This window comes from Lutjanus erythropterus, chromosome 16 (assembly GCF_056507025.1).
Source record: "Lutjanus erythropterus isolate fLutEry1 chromosome 16, fLutEry1.hap2, whole genome shotgun sequence".
Lineage (NCBI taxonomy): Eukaryota > Metazoa > Chordata > Actinopteri > Lutjaniformes > Lutjanidae > Lutjanus > Lutjanus erythropterus.
In genome coordinates, this window is record NC_139332.1 from 21,753,224 (window position 1) to 21,771,109 (window position 17,886).

General features: G+C 37.2%; 2 protein-coding genes across 4 annotated transcripts; both read right to left on the bottom strand.

Moving 5' to 3' along the window:
• Positions 1-1,043: 1,043 nt before the first annotated feature.
• On the bottom strand, positions 1,044-8,046 carry psmg2 (proteasome (prosome, macropain) assembly chaperone 2). The gene is made up of 7 exons (XM_084739132.1): positions 7,817-8,046; positions 4,949-5,120; positions 3,881-3,939; positions 3,421-3,539; positions 3,150-3,329; positions 2,392-2,512; positions 1,044-1,220 (listed from the first exon to the last, which is right to left on the bottom strand). Exons 1-7 carry the CDS (start codon positions 7,871-7,873, stop codon positions 1,140-1,142), a joined length of 789 nt encoding a protein of 262 aa, XP_084595258.1. The 5' UTR covers positions 7,874-8,046; the 3' UTR covers positions 1,044-1,139.
• A 1,599-nt stretch (positions 8,047-9,645) lies between these two features.
• On the bottom strand, positions 9,646-17,562 carry LOC146313079 (uncharacterized). Of its 3 annotated transcripts, XM_084739129.1 has the most exons (7): positions 17,466-17,562; positions 17,047-17,167; positions 14,668-15,037; positions 13,670-13,841; positions 12,670-12,848; positions 12,469-12,565; positions 9,646-10,270 (listed from the first exon to the last, which is right to left on the bottom strand). In XM_084739129.1, the coding sequence occupies exons 2-7, from the start codon at positions 17,164-17,166 to the stop codon at positions 10,114-10,116; spliced, it is 1,095 nt and encodes a 364-aa protein (XP_084595255.1). In that variant the 5' UTR covers position 17,167; positions 17,466-17,562; the 3' UTR covers positions 9,646-10,113. The 3 variants fall into 3 exon arrangements, with proteins under 3 accessions (XP_084595255.1, XP_084595256.1, XP_084595257.1); XM_084739130.1 differs by lacking the exons at positions 17,047-17,167; positions 17,466-17,562 and adding an exon at positions 15,939-15,988; XM_084739131.1 differs by lacking the exons at positions 17,047-17,167; positions 17,466-17,562 and adding an exon at positions 15,943-15,979.
• Positions 17,563-17,886: the final 324 nt, after the last annotated feature.

Sequence of the window (17,886 nt, forward strand, 5' to 3'; positions counted from 1 at the left end):
TACTATGAGAGCTTTGAGGCCAAAAAAAAGAGGGAAAATATTTTGCATTTTTGCATTATGAGAATAAAGTCAAAGTCATATTTCAACTTTATTCTCATAATGAAAAATCTTCCCTCTACTGATTTGTGACTACATACAGTAGGAGACTTTATTGGCCAGTGGATATGGTCTGCATCTTTTATTTCTAATCTAATAACTGTATCACATAGAAAATATACTCAGAACCTATGTTAAGCAAATTTTTGTTAATGGCTTAATTTATGACAGTAATATTTTGAATTTACTTTTAGAGCCGGCAGTATTTTTCAAATGATGGTTGTCTTTTTCAGAACCAAACCTTCATTTTAGACAGTACAAGGTAGATGTAGTTCCTTTTTTGGAACTCACAAAAACATTAAAATTATATATAGTAGATCAGTTGAATAAATAAATCATACAAATGGAAATAAAAGTATTTCACATGGTGGAGTTTAGGTTTGGATTTCATGGTTCTCTCAAGTTTTCTGTTTTAAAAAAAAAAAAGCTTTCAGGACATTCCTCTCCCACAACCAGGCTACACCGAAACCACGCAAAACAACCATGCTGACAGAAAAGGAAACCACAAACTTGGCAAAACAGCTTCACAAGGTCAAAGTATGACTCAGAGTGCTGTGTTGTTGTTACCACTATGTAAGTTGTTGTAACGTGTTGTAGAGAGGAATCAAATTTCAAGAGAGGCGGGACTGCCAGGAAGACAACGTGGCTCCTGGCCAACTACTTTCAGTCAAACAGGCAGAGGCAGGATCCAGTGAGAGCAACACAATAAAAGTTTTAATTGCTTTAGATAAATTCACACTGGATTCTTATCACGATCTTTTATTAGAAAAAAAGAAGTGCACGTTCGGGTCAATTCCTGCGCATAATGTTTGTACATCTGAAGATAATTATCAAAATAAAGGAAACTGTGATAAATGTCAAAAACAAGAAGCTTACAACCACGTTTTATGTCCAGAGCAGGTAAAATCACTATAATACCTTGTTTAAGCAGAATATAGTCTTAAAAATGTCACATCTGGACAACAGAGATGAAGGAAACATTTGTGGGTTTTTGTAGCCGTGTTCCCCAGAAGCTAATCATGAGTGAACTAAATATGAGTGAATCAGAAGAGTGCTGGAGGGATGCCGCTGCCGAACAGAAGACTCCAGGAGGTTGGGATCTTCCACTGGTTGGGCTTTTGGCTCTGAAATGTGAATCAGACAAAGCAATGCTTAAGAAATGTGCAGTTTGTGGAAATTATATCCTGTTTCTGTTGTTTTTACATTTGTGGAAATGATGTACTATCACGCAAGGAAGGGTGGGATGGGGAGGTGGGACATGATTGAATGTATTGCCCTCTGTTTGGGGGGAATAATGTCACTGTGTTACCGTTTTATCATCAAGAAATAATAAAGAGATTACTTAAAAAAGAAATGTGCAATTTGAAGTCACACGTTGTACTGTAGTGTACAGTAATTAGATTTATAGTAAATCAAACTTAGCATGTTGTTCATTATTACAGATTTTTTTTCAATCAAGTTTCAAGTCTCTGCAAGTTAATTTTATTTCCATACTGAAGTATTAAAGAGTCTGTCTGACATTCTGTTTAGTCATGTCTTTAGGATGATAACTAGGATTTTATGTATTATAAATGCGTGTTATCTAACTGCATTTAGGAAAAAATACTGTTGTGTCTTAGCATAGAAATTCAGCTCTTACAGAACTGTCCTAACTTAAGAATTTCATAATTTTAGTCAGAACAGCATAGACCTGAAAAGTCTTAAATTCAAAATAACTGACAGCACCACTGATCTTAGGTCTGTATGGCAGTTAATGATAATGATGCTTTACATTTCCTGGACCATGTATTAATGGCTAAGTTATATACTGACTGCCAAGACATTTAACTTTAAATTTGATCAATCATGTCAAATGGATTTAAGTGGTGGGGTTTCCTCTCCTTCACAAAAAAAAAAAAAATCGAAAGGGGGGGTTTCCTCTTGTCCACTGACACAGTTAAGCTAAAATCTAAGATGTAATTCAATGCTTTTCCTTGTTCATTTCAGCAAGCTAGCGAGCCAGTGACAAGTTAAGTGAGACAGCCGTTGTCAAGGATACAGACAGTGAAGTGTACACAGTAAACAGACTCGGGCATGACAGGACAAGTGTCAAAGAGAAGAGTTTACAGTTCTAGTAGGGTGTCTTAAGATCAGATATGAGGTCTGAGATAGGACAGGGTACAGCCACGAATTTAAGAATCGTGTCTGTGACAGGAGGAGAGAACGTTTCCTATCTTTGGAACTTAAGTTAATGAAGCGCTGCTTCATTTCCTTCTGTAATGAAGCCCCCCAGTGCAGCTCAAGTTCGTCACTTACAGGATTGTCCAGGAGGTGGAGCCAGTCGTTGAGGTGGTTCACAAGCGCGAAGGCGTCTGGGATGTTGTCACCCTCTGAACAGAAGAGCAGCAGCACCGCCAGCGGGAGATCCTCTGCACAACTGAACACAACATCCAGACACATGAAAACACCTATTATTAGTTTATTATTCTTGAAAAAAACCACAGCAAGAAAAGTGTTTTTTTTAATTATCATGCTAAAGATAGCAGGTAATTCTGTAGGTTTTTAGTACACCTCTGCAGATACACATGTATTAGGGCCATAATAATAATAATAATAATAATAATAATAATAATAATAATAAAGACCACTTTTCTTTTTTTTCCTCTTTTCACAAGGGCAGCAAAATAAAAGAGAAAGGTTGAAAAATCATAAGGTTGTAAAAGAAAACAAATATCAGGAGTAAATAAATTGTGATGGATATATTGGCCAATATTATTTATTTGTTTATATAAACTTTTATAAACTTTCACTGATATCATTAAATGACTATGAATCTATAAAAATAAAAGCACAAATAGAACAACTTAAATTAAGAAGAATTATTAAATATATACATAAAATAATGTATATAATAAAACTAAAAAGATTCCAGATTTTTGATAGCAACATAGAACAATATAGCTGTTCAAGGCCAATATCAGGTATGCAAAATGTGTATTATTTAAGTGACAAACTTGATTCTAGTGATATCTGCAGACCATTAATCATCTTAATTGGCATGTTTTATTATGTACCTGTCTGTGTAGAGTCCTTTGGAGATGCCTCCTCCGGGGATGCAGAGGCGCGGCTCTGCGTTGGCGTCTGTCAGTCCCGGGAAGGCCGCGACTCTCTCCATCTCCCTCCAGCCGAGCTCTTTCAATGCGTCCGTGCTCGTCTTCAGCAGGGACGGAGTGACCAGGTACCTTAAAGGAGTGCTGACATGGACACGTGTTTGTCAGTATAGATGATTCTAAACAGCGAAGGCTGGAGAAAAGCAGCGATGGTGCGAGGTACGTGGTTACATACCCTTGCAGCTGTTGGTCGTCCCTCTGGTAGGCGTGGCTGCTGGAGAGAACAACAGTCCTGGAGAAGCCGTTGGACTTGATCCAAGACATGAGCAGCTGACGGAACTTTTTGGATTTATTCTGCAATTAAAACACAAGTTAAAGCTACAAATATAATTAATTCAAGGTCAGACAAAACTGGTCATTTTTTCTCCTTATTCTTCTAAAGATTTAACGAATGAGTTAGATATTAATTAGTGAGCTGCAGAGGCAGGCAGATAGAGCCAAGCTAGGTGTTAAACATTCCTCAGCTAAAAAACTAGATTACATAATTAAAGAAGGAGGACTTCAAAGTAATAAAAAAAAATCTCAGAGATGGTTCTTGATTATTAAAACAAGCCATATTCTTCATGTCAAAACACTCTGGACAAAAACAAACAAACAAAAAAATTCTAAAAGGTATCAACAGACTGCGGTTTTACCTGAATAATTGGTGCCCTGATTTGAAGAACTGCCAGCTTCAGTTCTGCTGCTGTGTAAACTGTTGATGAGAAAGGGGTGACAGATCGAATGAGGATTAGATTTTTCATTTATTACACAGACACACATTTGTGTCACAGTTTATTCACAGACTTTTAACTCCCACTGAGACTCTGTTTTGGTTCAAATTAGAGCTGCAAAAATTAATCAGTTGTAACAATATTATTCAACAACTATTCTGATATTTGATTAATCATTTCACTCATTTTTAAAGCAAACATTTGCTGCTTCCAGCTTCTTAAATGTGACGATCTGCTGCTTTTCTTTGTCATTTATGACAATAAATGAAGAGTTTTTGGGTTTGGGACTTTTGGTTGAACAAAAGAAGCGACTAGAAGACATCACTTTGGGCTTTGGGTGATATTTATGAGCATTTACTCATCTTTTTGGAATTGAACAGATTAAAGCAGTGTTCCCCAACCCTGGTCCTCAAGGCCCACTGTCCTGCATGTTTTAGATGTCTCCCTGCTCCAACACACCTGATTCAAATGATCAGCTCATCATCAAGCCTCTGCAGAAGCCTGACAACAACCTGATCATTTGAATCAGGTGCGTTGGAGCAGAGAAACATCTAAAACATGCAGGGCAGTGGGCCTTGAGGACCAGGGTCGGGGAACACTGGTAAAGGATAATTGATTAATCATGAAAATAATCTACAGATTATTTGATAATGAAAATAATCATTAGTTGCAGCCGTAGTCTAGCTTCATTTTAGTCTTTAACAATGGATGACTTGGAGAAAATGTAGAGCCCAGATGGACAACACAATAAGACAGGAGACAAATCTAACTCTTATAACTTTTTGTACAAAATAGACATCAGTGTCTTTCACTTCACAGTCAGGTCGGCAAACCACTTTTCACAGAAAAATAGAGTTAGTCTTTGTCAAGTTAGCAGTTAGAACGTAACAGTATGCAAAGTACCTCAAACATGCTTCACAGGTGAAATCTACACATTTACTCCTCTACAGCAGCCAAATAATCCAGACCCAAATCATGATCAGGTGGTACCTTCTGCAGGTGTGTGCAGCTCCTCAGCGTCTTCTTTGCTGGAGGTGTACGGGTTGTTTCCAGCCATGGGGATGAGACAGTCTGTGTGTATGTAGCCCACTCTGCTCATGTTGAGAGTGGACACAATGAGGTCCACAGCCAGCTGACCCACATTACCAACAGCCACTGCTGGCTGAGGGACAGAAAATACAACAATAAAGACAAAGTTATTTTTAAACAGTAAACTGAATTATTCTAATGCCTGAACAATTTGTTGGACAGCTGGCAGTAATTTAAAGACATCACACTGGGCTCTGGGTGGTGGGCATGTGTTTCGTGGCTATTTAATGATGGTACACGAACCAAAAAACTAATTGATAAACAGAGAAATGATCACCTGATTAATCTATAATGAAAATAATCATTATTTGGAGCTGTATACTGACAAGTTAAATATTAGCTCCACCTGCAGCAACTTTAACAGTAAGGTTTTGTTTACATATTATGGTTGAAAAAAAACAAACTTATGATAGAATATTTAATAATAAAACATTATCAGCCAGGCCAATTATCAGCTCCAGCATTCAGCATTTTCATAATTATCAGCAGCGCTATCTGATATCTGTTAATTAGGATACTTTGTATACTGCTAGGCAGCTTAATCTATAATAACACATTATAACTGTCGATTTATATTTATCCCTGTGTCTGCATTGGTTCTCTCCAGGTTCTCCGGCTTCGTCCCACAGTCCAAAGACATGCATGCTAGGTTAATTGGTGACTCTAAATTCCCCGTAGGTTTGAATGTGAGTGTGAGTGGTTGTCTGTCTCTATGTGTCAGCCCTGTGATGAATTGGCGACTTGTCCAGGGTGAACCCTGCCTCTCGCCCAGTGTCAGCTGGGATAGGCTCCAGCCCCCAGCGACCCTTCGGGAATAAGCGGTTACAGAAAATGGATGGATGGATGGATTTGAATCTGCACAGTAACTAACTCAGGTTATCAAATAAATGTAGCCTACTGGAGTAGGCCTCCAAAACATAGTGGAGTGCAAGTATAAAGCAGCAGAAAATGTTTATTCTAAATTCTCACACTAAGATTTTCATCAGATTACTAATAATCTGTATCCACCCTTTACAAAACAGTCTGTCAGGCTATTTCTTGTAACAGATGCCGTTTTCTGCACTGAGTACTTTTACTTTTGATACACTTGTACTTTTGCTTTCATTTGGTTCATTTTCACTTTTATTAATCATTCAGTGTGGTATTGGTACTTTTGTACTTCCTTCAACACTGCAAATCTGTGATTGTGGGTTAACTGACATGACCGTGTTCCCATTAAATTAACTGTACACTCTGTACAACAATGATGTGGGGATTTCCATTCTTTCAAGTTCCCCTCGACTCAAAAATATGATTTTGTTCCTACAGTTAAATGTTTGATCTTCACTGTACAGAATGATGAGTTTTACACTAGAAAAATGTTTTCACATTCTTCTGCTGAAAGTGGAAAGTTTCTATGTGCTCTTTGAAAATCTTATTTTCAAGGCCAGTATTCAACTTGAAAGAGTGTGATGTGGAAACTTGAACTCTCTGAACTCTGAGAATGAAGCTGAAAACAGCTGCTGCCCAGCAGTTCAACTTATATTATAGATTCTGTATTTTTTAACAAATTTAACTGTTTTGTGAAATGAACATGTCAGATACAATTTTTTATTCTAATAAGAGCAATTTATATGTATGTTAAAGGGAAGTTCACCCCACAATCAAAACTACATATTTTTCCTCTTACCTTGAGTTGCAGAATTTTGGAGATATCAGACATAGAGATGTCTGCCTTCTCTCCAATATAACGGAACCAAATGGAACACAGCTTGTGGTGCCGAAAAAAGTTCATTTTAAATTTTAAATTCAACAGCAATATCTCTTTTCGAAAATCATATAATAAACCGCACACCTTACTGTGAGCGGTTTCATGTAGGAACTATTTTCTATTTCTATTTTTCAGCTATCTGTCTGTGTCCGCACCAGAGATGGTGCAAGACAATCAGCATGCTCAAAGGGACGACTGGCAGCCACAGGCGTGGTTTTAGATGTGCCAACAGCAAGAAGCGCCCATGGAAACAATCTGATCTGATCTGATGGCAGCCCATGGTAGACGGGACAGATGCTGACCTGCCAAATGTTTTCCTTTTTTGTTTGTTTGTTTGTTTGTTTTTTGCCTGCCGTTTTCCAAACAGTTTCTATGGATGGCTTCCCAGATGGTTCTGTGTAACAAACCATCTGGCATGCCAGGTTAGGCTGTTGGTGCTTTCACAAAATATTAATACCATGAAATTTTTTGTTAAATAATAAACAGTAATGTGAATGACTAAGCTGGTAAGTACACATAATAGAACAACCACAGAAGCCTGACAAGTTATTATTCACACTTCAATGCAGCCTTTAAAACCAGAAAAAAGTCCCAGTCACATTATAACTGAGAGAAAACAGACTCCATGGCCAATATATTATCTATATACAAAACTATCAGCTAGTAGGACAACAAGTAAGAGGAAAAACATGTACTTTTGATATTGGGGTGAACTGTACCTTTAATGAATGAAACTTTTTTTTGCTAAAAACATAACAGATACAAATTATTATTAAAAGTAGAGCTATTTACATACAACATGTCTGGAGGGGATCTTAAACTCAAATGTCAAAACATGTCCCACCACCTCTATCTATTAAACTGTCTGCAACAAACGTAGATGTACAACACTTTACAGGACATTTGTACCGTAGAGATGAAAATGAAGCGCTGATTCACTGCTGATAACACACATTATACAGCCATGACATTAACTCTGACAGTTGAAGTAAAACCACAAGCTGAGATGTGTCACTCACCATGACGAGGGTGAAATCTTTGAAGCAGGGCGGTGAGTTTTGCGAAGAGATAAACATGATGCTGTTGAGCTGACAAACGCACAGAGCTAAACAGGGACGGTGTAACTAATTCAAATGTTAATAATGTAACTGATATTATATCTAAAACTATATTCCCCAGGAAGTTTTCACTTGTATTTTCATGCCTGGTGTTGTGGACCTTCCGGGCTTTCAGTCGGCGTCGACTGTTGATGATTGAACGGTTTTAGTAGCTACTGAAAACGCCTGAATTAAATCTGTCAGGGACGCTCTGTTTTGGAAAAAATATTTAGTTGTAGCGACCGTCATTATCTGTGTTTATTTATATGTCTGCATATGGGCTTTATACCAGCACTTTTCTTTTAAAGAGTTTCTTTTATAATCAGGCATATTAACGGTCAAACGGTAGCGCCGCAAAGATTTCGTGGCTATTAGAGATCTGCAACAAGCAAGTCATCACAACTTCATTTAGTTTTTTCATTTAAGTTCTTTTTTATACATTATACTGACCCCAGGCATATTTTTTGTGTTCTTATAATTATTCAAATTATTTTTCCTTCTTTTTATTTGTGCTTTAATTTGCATGTTGTATGTTTTTATATTATCTATATTAAATGAAGATATATGTATGAAGATATATTTAAAAAAAAAAAACAATAAAGGAGAGGAAAAATCATCTGCAACTACCTTTTTGCAATTTTAAACACTTATATTACTGTAACAAATACTCTAGCAATCTGTGGGAAGAGAAATTCCTGAGATTAAAAAAATTGAAAAAAAAAAAAAACAATATATCTGTTAAATTTAAAGATATATATAAGATACAGATACAGATAAATATAGGTAACATATACAGTTTTAGATTAAAGTCTAAAGACATATTTATAATAATAAGACAACATTCATTGTCTTTCCAAATGTTCAACATTGGTGCAACTTTTGGTGTGATTTAAATTAAACAAATCACTGTGCAGTGGAAATACGCAAATCTTGTGTCAATATGTATTGTAATATGGCTAAACTTTTAACATATTTCTGTTAAAGGATGTGCATTCAAATGTTTAAACGCATGTGACACTAAAATACTCTTAATGACAGCAACATTTCTTTTCATTTTGCATTAAGTACAAAGAAAACGCCTTTTTAAATTTGACATTAAGTTTCAGCCCTGCTGTTTTGTCAGACTCACTGGAGGAGGGCTTGTTTAATCCTGCACTTATTTAATGATCTTTGACATCTGTTACATCGTCACTTTCTTGGGTAAACTTGGAGGTTGAACAGAATTATTCACAAAGACTAAATAATTTATAAGAGGAATTTAAACTCTTACTTCCCTCAAATCAGATGTTAATGATAGTGATGACTGGACAAGATAGTGACATTGTTGGACAGAACATCCAATCAGAGATTTTGATGTATAACCTCAATCTCAAAAAAGTTGGTTGAACCTTAATAAAAACAGAATGCAATGATTTGCAAAAACCTATATTAAATTGAATACAGGACAAACACAAGATATTTAATGTTCCAACTGATATATTTCACTGTTTTTTATAAGTATACACTCAATCTCTTTGAAGACATCAAATTTAGAATGAGTTTGTATTTACAAAAAACAATAACGGTTATCAGATTGAAGATTAAATATCTTGTCTTTGTACTGTATTCAACTGAATACAAGTCAAAAATTATTTGTAAATCATTGCATTCTGGTTTTCTTTACATTTTACCCAACATCCCAGCTTCCTCTGAATCGAGGTTGAACTCTTGCATTGTCAAGTCAAACATTCATGGAAAGAAGGTCAAGTGCGCAAGGTGCAAAACTGGAGATAGTGTTTATTTTAAAAATATGTTAATTATCTCTTCTTTAGCTTGTGCAGCATGTTCTTAAACTTTGCATCTGAATGTAACAGTCGTTCAATCAAAACAAATTTAAAAAACCATCATGTAATTTCATACCAACATTTGTTTACAGACAAGTGATATTAAACATTGTTAATCAATACACCAGTCACCTTAATGCCTTTCAGAAGCACAAAAAAGAAAAGGGAATTCAAGTTTAGTGAAATGAAGAATTTTAGTGAAATAAAGGTCAGAATTTGTTTATTTTTCCCTACATAAATCATAGTCCCTACAGTTACTGTCTTAGTGTAACATGTATAAATCACAGTTGTAACAACAGAGCATGAGATACAGCAACATACAACCAAAACTAATTCACTAAAAGAAAAAAGTTCTTTATCCTCTCATTGCAGACAGATGAGGTACCGTCAGTGAAATCATTTAGGCTTGACTTCATTGGGAACAGCTTGGCCTTTCATGGCAGCCACAGCACTGTCTACCATCATCTGGAACATCAGTGCTGTTGTTCTGGCAGTGTTGGTGCCAACGTGGGGGGTGATCACCACGTTAGGAAGGTGAAGGAGAGGATGAGCCCTGCACATGGACAAGAAGAAGAGTGTTGGTAAATGCTATAATCATCTTCCTTTCACCAGTTTTTCATAAGCCTATGTTAAAATCAGAAAGTTCAAATTAAGTTTTTTGATTATGTCAAGTTAAAAAAATGTAACTCAAGTCCAAGTCATGTGACTTGAGTCCACACCTCTGATACCTTGTGTACCTGTGCAAAATGTGCTGGGTCTGTAATCTATTGATGTGAAAAGGTTAATGTTTGTTCAATTAAAGTGAAAGTATAACCCTTTTCACATATGCACTGCTACTCTACAATTATTTTAACCCTGCCAGCTCCCTAGGACTAAGTCCAGGTGAGCTGCATGTGAGCTGCGACTGAGTCGTGTGGATGGTGCCATGCGGTGTCCGGCTGCTCGCCTGTGAAGCCACTGAGTAACTACAGTTACTAATTACCTGTAAAAAAAAATGTAGTCAGAAACCTAATCCAAGTATCACAAAATTAAAGTATCGTAGACTTGATTACTTTCTGTTATTTTTGGATTAGGCTACCTCAAGCAGTTGTTCAGTGTAGCTAATATTAGCAGTTGGTCTGTGTAGCTAATGTGAGTGGTTGGTCTGTGTAGCTAATGTGAGTGGTTGTTCTGTGTAGCTAATGTGAGTGGTTGGTCTGTGTAGCTAATGTGAGTGGTTGGTCTGTGTAGCTAATGTGAGTGGTTGGTCTGTGTAGCTAATGTTAGCTGTTGCTCTGTGTAACTAATGTTAGCTGTTGTTCTGTGTAGCTAATGTTAGCTGTTGTTCTGTGTAGCTAATGTTAGCAGTTGTTCTGTGTAGCTAATGTTAATGGTTGGTCTGTGTAGCTAATGTTAGCTGTTGTTCTGTGTAGCTAATGTGAGTGGTTGGTCTGTGTAGCTAATGTGAGTGGTTGTTCTGTGTAGCTAATGTTAGCTGTTGTTCTGTGTAGCTAATGTTAGCTGTTGTTCTGTGTAGCTAATGTTAGCAGTTGTTCTGTGTAGCTAATGTTAATGGTTGGTCTGTGTAGCTAATGTTAGCTGTTGTTCAATGTAGCTAATGTTAGCAGTTGTTCTGTGTAGCTAATGTTAGCTGTTGTTCAGTGTAGCTAATGTTAGCAGTTGTTCTGTGTAACTAATGTGAGTGGTTGGTCTGTGTAGCTAACGTTAGCTGTTGTTCTGTGTAGCTAATGTTAGCAGTTGTTCTGTGTAGCTAATGTTAATGGTTGGTCTGTGTAGCTAATGTTAGCTGTTGTTCTATGTAGCTAATGTTAGCAGTTGTTCTGTGTAGCTAATGTTAGCTGTTGTTCTGTGTAGCTAATGTTAGCTGTTGTTCTGTGTAGCTAATGTTAGCAGTTGTTCTGTGTAACTAATGTTAGCGGTTGGTCTGTGTAGCTAATGTTAGCAGTTGGTCTGTGTAGCTAATGTGAATGGTTGGTCTGTGTAGCTAACATTAGCAGTTGGTTTTATTTGTAAATGTTTCTTTAAATTAGATGTTGAAACAAGATAATGGTGAAAATCCCATCAAGTGAAAGCCTTTTTTCAAGAGATTATGAATTGGCAGCTGTCAGATTAGCTGGTTTCACTGAGACCAGAGTGATGAAGAGACTTGTGAAGGATTGTAATGTGTGAACTCTCCACATGGTAGTATATCGTTCTTGATTTTAAAATGTATTTTGTAACTGTAATGGGGCTAATAGTCCTAATTGTTGTGAAATGTAACTGTGATCTGAGTACTTATTTTTTGTATCCTAATTATGTAATCCTGTTACATGTACTCTATTACTCCCCAAGCTTGCTGATAGTTTTGTTTCCTTATCTTATATCAGTGCAAAACCAGTCATCATTTCAGATAAGTCCTCTTCTTGCTCCTGCATGCTCAGCATGCACCACTCTCACCTAAACTATGCAGTATTTCTACCGCATGAACACGTCTGAAGTGGAGAATCTACTAAGGATGTTGCATGTATGAAAGGGCATCTTTGGACAATGTCTGGCCATGATTCTCAGGACATTACTTGGAGTCCATATGTGGAAAAAGCTTATGTAACTTTTGCTGTGCACTGGCCATCAATGAAAACTAGTACAGCAGTAGAAGCAAATGTCCTGAGCAAGAATACAACTGTTCAATTAAAAGAAGAAGAATGTGGGTCTTATTGAGTCTCACATGAATGAAAAAATGTTTTTGAGTGTATTTGAAGAGTGTGGTGAGACCTTGGTAAAGGTTCAGGGTGAGTCACGTCTAATGCTGCCGCACGAATCGTTCCAGACTGCAGAGCTTTGACTAAAGCGTCCTGGTCGACAACCAGACCTGAGACACAAAAACAAATTAAATTAACAGTCAATGTTTCAGAATAACTTGAAAGGAATTTTTGCAGTTTTTTTTTTTTTTACTAACATCAGTCCATTCCTCACCTCTGCTGATGTTGACAAGTGTTGCTGTTGGTTTCATGAGGGACAACTCTCTGTGGCTGATCAGGTGTGTGCTTTCAGGGGTGAGGTTAACTGCCAGCACCACAAAGTCTGACTCTTTCAGCAGGTCGTCCACATTCGCACAGTATCTCGCCCCAACCGCCTGCTCATCTTCAACACTCCTGAACAGCACGGAGGAAATATGAGGACGACCATTAACAAAGACTTGTTGATTCATTGCGTCATCTCTGCACACATCACTTTCTTTCAGGGGCTGTAGTGGGCTCAGTTTCAAAGCTAGTACCAGGAAAATTGGTATCATATGAAACTAGAAGACCAGAAAAATCAGTTGATACGAACCATGCCATGCTAGCTAGCTAACTAGACACCTGGGTCCTTCAGAGCATATATGGCTTTCCTATATTTCCCAGAAGAGAAGTACTCGCCATCCCATCACTGTAAAATTAAATTCTCGCAGAAATGTCCAAAATCTTGGACACCACATCACAGCATGAATTTTTCTATGGTGTTCTTTAAGGTCTTGTTGTCTTAATGTGGTATTTTTAGGGACTTTTGACCATTTTTAGCAACTGTGAAGAGGTAAAACTTGGTTAAATTCTGCATCAAATTTAATCTTTAAATATGTGAATAAGTGCATAAAGAAAAGACCCTTGCTTCATCCATTGTTGGATTTTGATGTGATAATAATCAGTCATTTTTTTGTACCTTTGTTCTTTGGCTTTACAAATTATCGTTTTTGTGCAGTTAATTGCAGTTTTTCTCTTATTGTTTTGTCAACTAAAACAATTTCTCTGAAGGTCGTGTATGCATTATAAGCAGAGTCACATGAAATTTTAGTGCATTTATAAGACTTTATAAAACTGCTTCATGTTTATAATCATGCATGACAATTTATAACAAGGTTTGTAAAGTATTAGAAGTGCTGGACAGTGTAAAAAACTCTAAATTAACCAAATTAACTGTTTTGTCATCAGACTTTTACCTCCTGTTCCTGTTGTGATACAGGATCTTCATGTCAAATCCTTTTCCTCTTTGAGCAATTTTTTGGCCGATGTGTCCCATTCCAATAATTCCCATAGTCGACCCGCTGACTTCAACTCCCATCAGGCTATGTGGTATTGCGGTGGTGTTTGGATCCACAGCTATTCGGTGACCTATGGAAAATCGCCATTGTCATCATATATACTATTTTGTCTTCTTTAAATTTAAGAGTGCATGAAACCAATAAGGGAAAAACAAGTTTTTTCTGAGATGAATGGAAGAATCATTAGTAAATGAACTCACTGAAAGTAAAATTTAAAGGTCTAAACACCTTTACAGATACATTTACAAATTTATGTATCTATCCTGAACTGAGAGTTAAATCACCTCCAACTGCATCTTACAGAATAAGAAGAAAATATCAGATTTTTTATTTCACAGCATATTTGTAGTGGGTAGCCACAGGAGCTACGGAGTTGACATGTTATAGTTGAGGCAAAATCAGACCAAAATATTTTTTAAATTACATATATTTCATATACACTTTCACAAAAAAGGGATCGAATTGTTAGTAGTAGGGCTGCATGATATGGTAAAAATAAAGTCATATTGGAATTATTTGACTGAAATTGCAATTGCAATAGGCTTTATTAGTGGGAATGATCATTTTTGCATTACAGTTTTCATTTGTACAGAGGAAAAAATAATCAAATTGTGATAATGTGACGTTTGTTGGGGTCTGTACCAAACAAACATGTTTTAGGCCTGGACATCTCTGAGGCACTACTCTTCATTACAGTGCTGTTTGCTGACACATTTGTCCCTTTTCAAAAAATTGTGATTTGGGTCTGGTTTTGCTATTTGGATTTTGCACTTTTGGATTTCAATAATATTGAAATTAATAATGCAGCCCCAGTTAGAAGTAATATTTTTTTTTGGTAAGACATTATTTGTCCTAATTCTTATGAATGGGGGATGAATAAAATTGACTTGACTCACCTTCAACGATCTTCCGTGCAGATGCCAGAAGCAGACCCAGTGCCATATCCGCAGTGGCGTCACTCACTACCCTGGGTGTGTTGCTCACCTTCACCCCGAGGCTGTTGATGTATGGCACATCCAGGTGGTCGATGCCCACTCCTCCGTTGGCGACCAGCTTCAGCGAGGGCAGTGAGGTGAGCAGTGACATCTCGGCCGCAGGAGCGGCGTTCCACACGAACATGACCTGGATTTTAGAGGCATGTAGCTTGGAGTTTTTAAGGAAGTCTGTCAAGGAGATGACGTGGAACTGTTGTTTCAGTATGTGAGTGAAGTCTTCAGGGATATCTTGGTCAGAGATCAGCGCCCACGGCTTGTTGTCCTCCATTATCTGCAGCAGGGGTTAAAACACAAAATTTCAAACGAGGACAGACACTTGTCTCATGTCCTGGAGGAAGGCAGGGTTTGGAGCATACAAAGACTCAAAAACTGGGTTAAAAATTGATCCGGGGGGGGGGGGGGGGGTTGGCCTCTCTCATACGTCCACCTTCAACCTCCAACTGCTGTTAATGCATTCAAACTCTACATTTATTACAATACATATACAACTTTAATATACAATCCATCAAATTTATGCTCACGTGTATCACTGTACCATTTTCTATCGCTGCTGGTCTCTGACAGTTACCAAACATAATTTTAATGGAAGCCTACAGTGCAAAATAAAGTATCTGATGTCATCTCCTATGTTAACTAAAACTACAACCCCAATTCCAAAAAAGTTATGATGCATAAAACATCAATAAAAACAGAATACAAGGATTTTCAAAAACCTTTCAACCTCTCGTCAGCTGAATACAGTAAAAAGACAAGATGTTTAATGTTCAAACTGACAAGATTGTTCCCTCAAATTATTTAAATTACTTCTCATAATTACACAGAATAAATTATTACACTGTTGTAATTAATAATCTGTTGTTTGATATTTAAATCTGTGTGTGTGTTCCTGTAGTATGTGAGTCAGGAGGGAGTGGTGAGGGACTGCATGGGTGCTGTGACACAGGAAACAACTCTAAATTATTGCAGCACTGATCACTGTGACTGGTGTCAAAAATCAGGACCTGTTACTATTCTGGTTTCCAAGATGGATGCCTGCAGTAAGTCAGTGACTCAGATTACTTTCCATTAATTACACAGAATAAATGAATAAACTGTTGTTAATAATAACCAGTAAAACATTTAAAGTGTGTGAAATGAAGTAGAAACTTAAAAAACGACTGGACAGCACTCACTCACAAGTGTTCCTTGTTCTGCTCCTGAACCAGGAAGGACTACTCAAGGACTGTGGAGAATTTCAAAATAAGAGCTTCCTTTTTCTTCAACAACACATACCCCATGACTGCTCCTATCCCCACAGTTAAATCCCACCTTCTTACAACTTGACTTAAAAAAATAAAGTAATAATAATAATAATAATAATAATAATAATAATAATAATAGTATTAAGTATGTATTCAGTCTTTTTTGTCTTGATCATCAATTTGAGAATATTGTGACATCTGCTCTTGAAAGGTGGATAAAAAGAACTTAGAATCATTATCGTTATTGATATGCTACTATTTTTTAGGTTATAATAGTGATGTTCTTCGTTTATATTTGACACTTCCCTGTGGGTTAGGTAGTTCATGCTGTTTAATGTCTAACCTGAGTTAGACAGTTATTGTAAGCCTAAACTAACAGTGAAAGGGCCATGAGCAGTGGACTTTGATCCAGACCTCATTTTAGTCACTGTGTAATAAACAGTCTTAGAAAAATGACACTGCTAGATTCACCGCTCCATTCAAAGACACAGAGGACATGATTTCACAGGCTGAGCAGTACTCCTCGTGACAGCTAAACTGATTTTCCTGATCAGTGCAATGCCTCTTTAAAGGACCAGTGCGATAAATGGCTAATTCTGCACTCAAACCCAACAATTCTGACTTTCAGGTGATTATACAATAATAACAACAAACTTATGAATGTTATATTCCATTTCTGACATACTCTGCCAATAAATCCCTGTAAATCTTAGACACTGAACCTTTAAATGATTACAAAACTGTAAGGCCAATATTGTAGTTTTGACTCAAACTACTAGCGTGACTTAAAGACACAGTACCCTTATACCCAGTGGTGGAAGAGTAGTTCAGATCTGTTACTTGAAGGAATAATGTGTAACAATTACAAGTCCAAAAACTAGTGCAGATCCCCTCACTGTAAGTTCTGCTTTGATGCCATCATCTGCTAAATGCCTAAACGTTTGTCATCTCATAGGGGGCTACATCTGCAGGAGGGGGGGGGGGGGGGGGGGGGTTGAAACCCCTGCTGTAGGGTGTAAATTTCCAAACTGCACAGTACCTTTTTGTGCTGCAGTTGCTGTACAGATCTGTGCATGTGTGTCACTTTAAGAGGCTGGTGTGCTTGTGCCGGAAGCCACAGTCTTCTCACACACTGGACATAGCGGCAGAGACTTTGCATTCTGGTTGACAAGTTAATGATATAATCAATACAAGAGTTTTATAATGTCACACCAAAAAATAAGGGCCCATATTATAAATCTGCATGAGAGATTATTCAAGAGGTAATCAGAGTAAAAATGTGCATGTATGCAGTGAAAGTTAACAGGTGAAACAGGTCTGAATAAATGATTAACAAGAAACTTGTAGGTCAATTAAACAAGAGAAAATCATGCAGGAGATTTCATGTATGTAGTAGTGAAATATTCTTGATTGCATCCACATTTAATTTCACTTCATTTTAGTTGAGTTCTTTCTTACCTTCAATTGTAAAGTAAGGAGTTTTTCTCAACCCTGCTGTTTCCTGACTTATTTACTTTAGTTTTTAATTTACCTACTCCTTCGATATACATATATATTTAAAGCTGAAAAGTTGCACGGATGGTCATCCATACAGTGGCATGGAGAAGAGGAGAGTGGAGGAATTCATTAAGCACATTAACCAGGGAGGCGGAGGCTTGACTGAGCATGACAACCAGTGGTCACACACTTCCCCACGACCATAAAGGGACAGTACACAGGTTCATAGTGCAGCTAGTTGATAATTTTTCGTTTCTTTACTTTTTCCAGTCCCTTCTGCTCTTGTTATATTTGCCGCTTGCCGGTGTCATCAGCTCGGTGGAAGATAGTGGTTTGATTTGAGGAAAATAATTATCCTCAAAGGAAAAGGCAAGCTACTGAA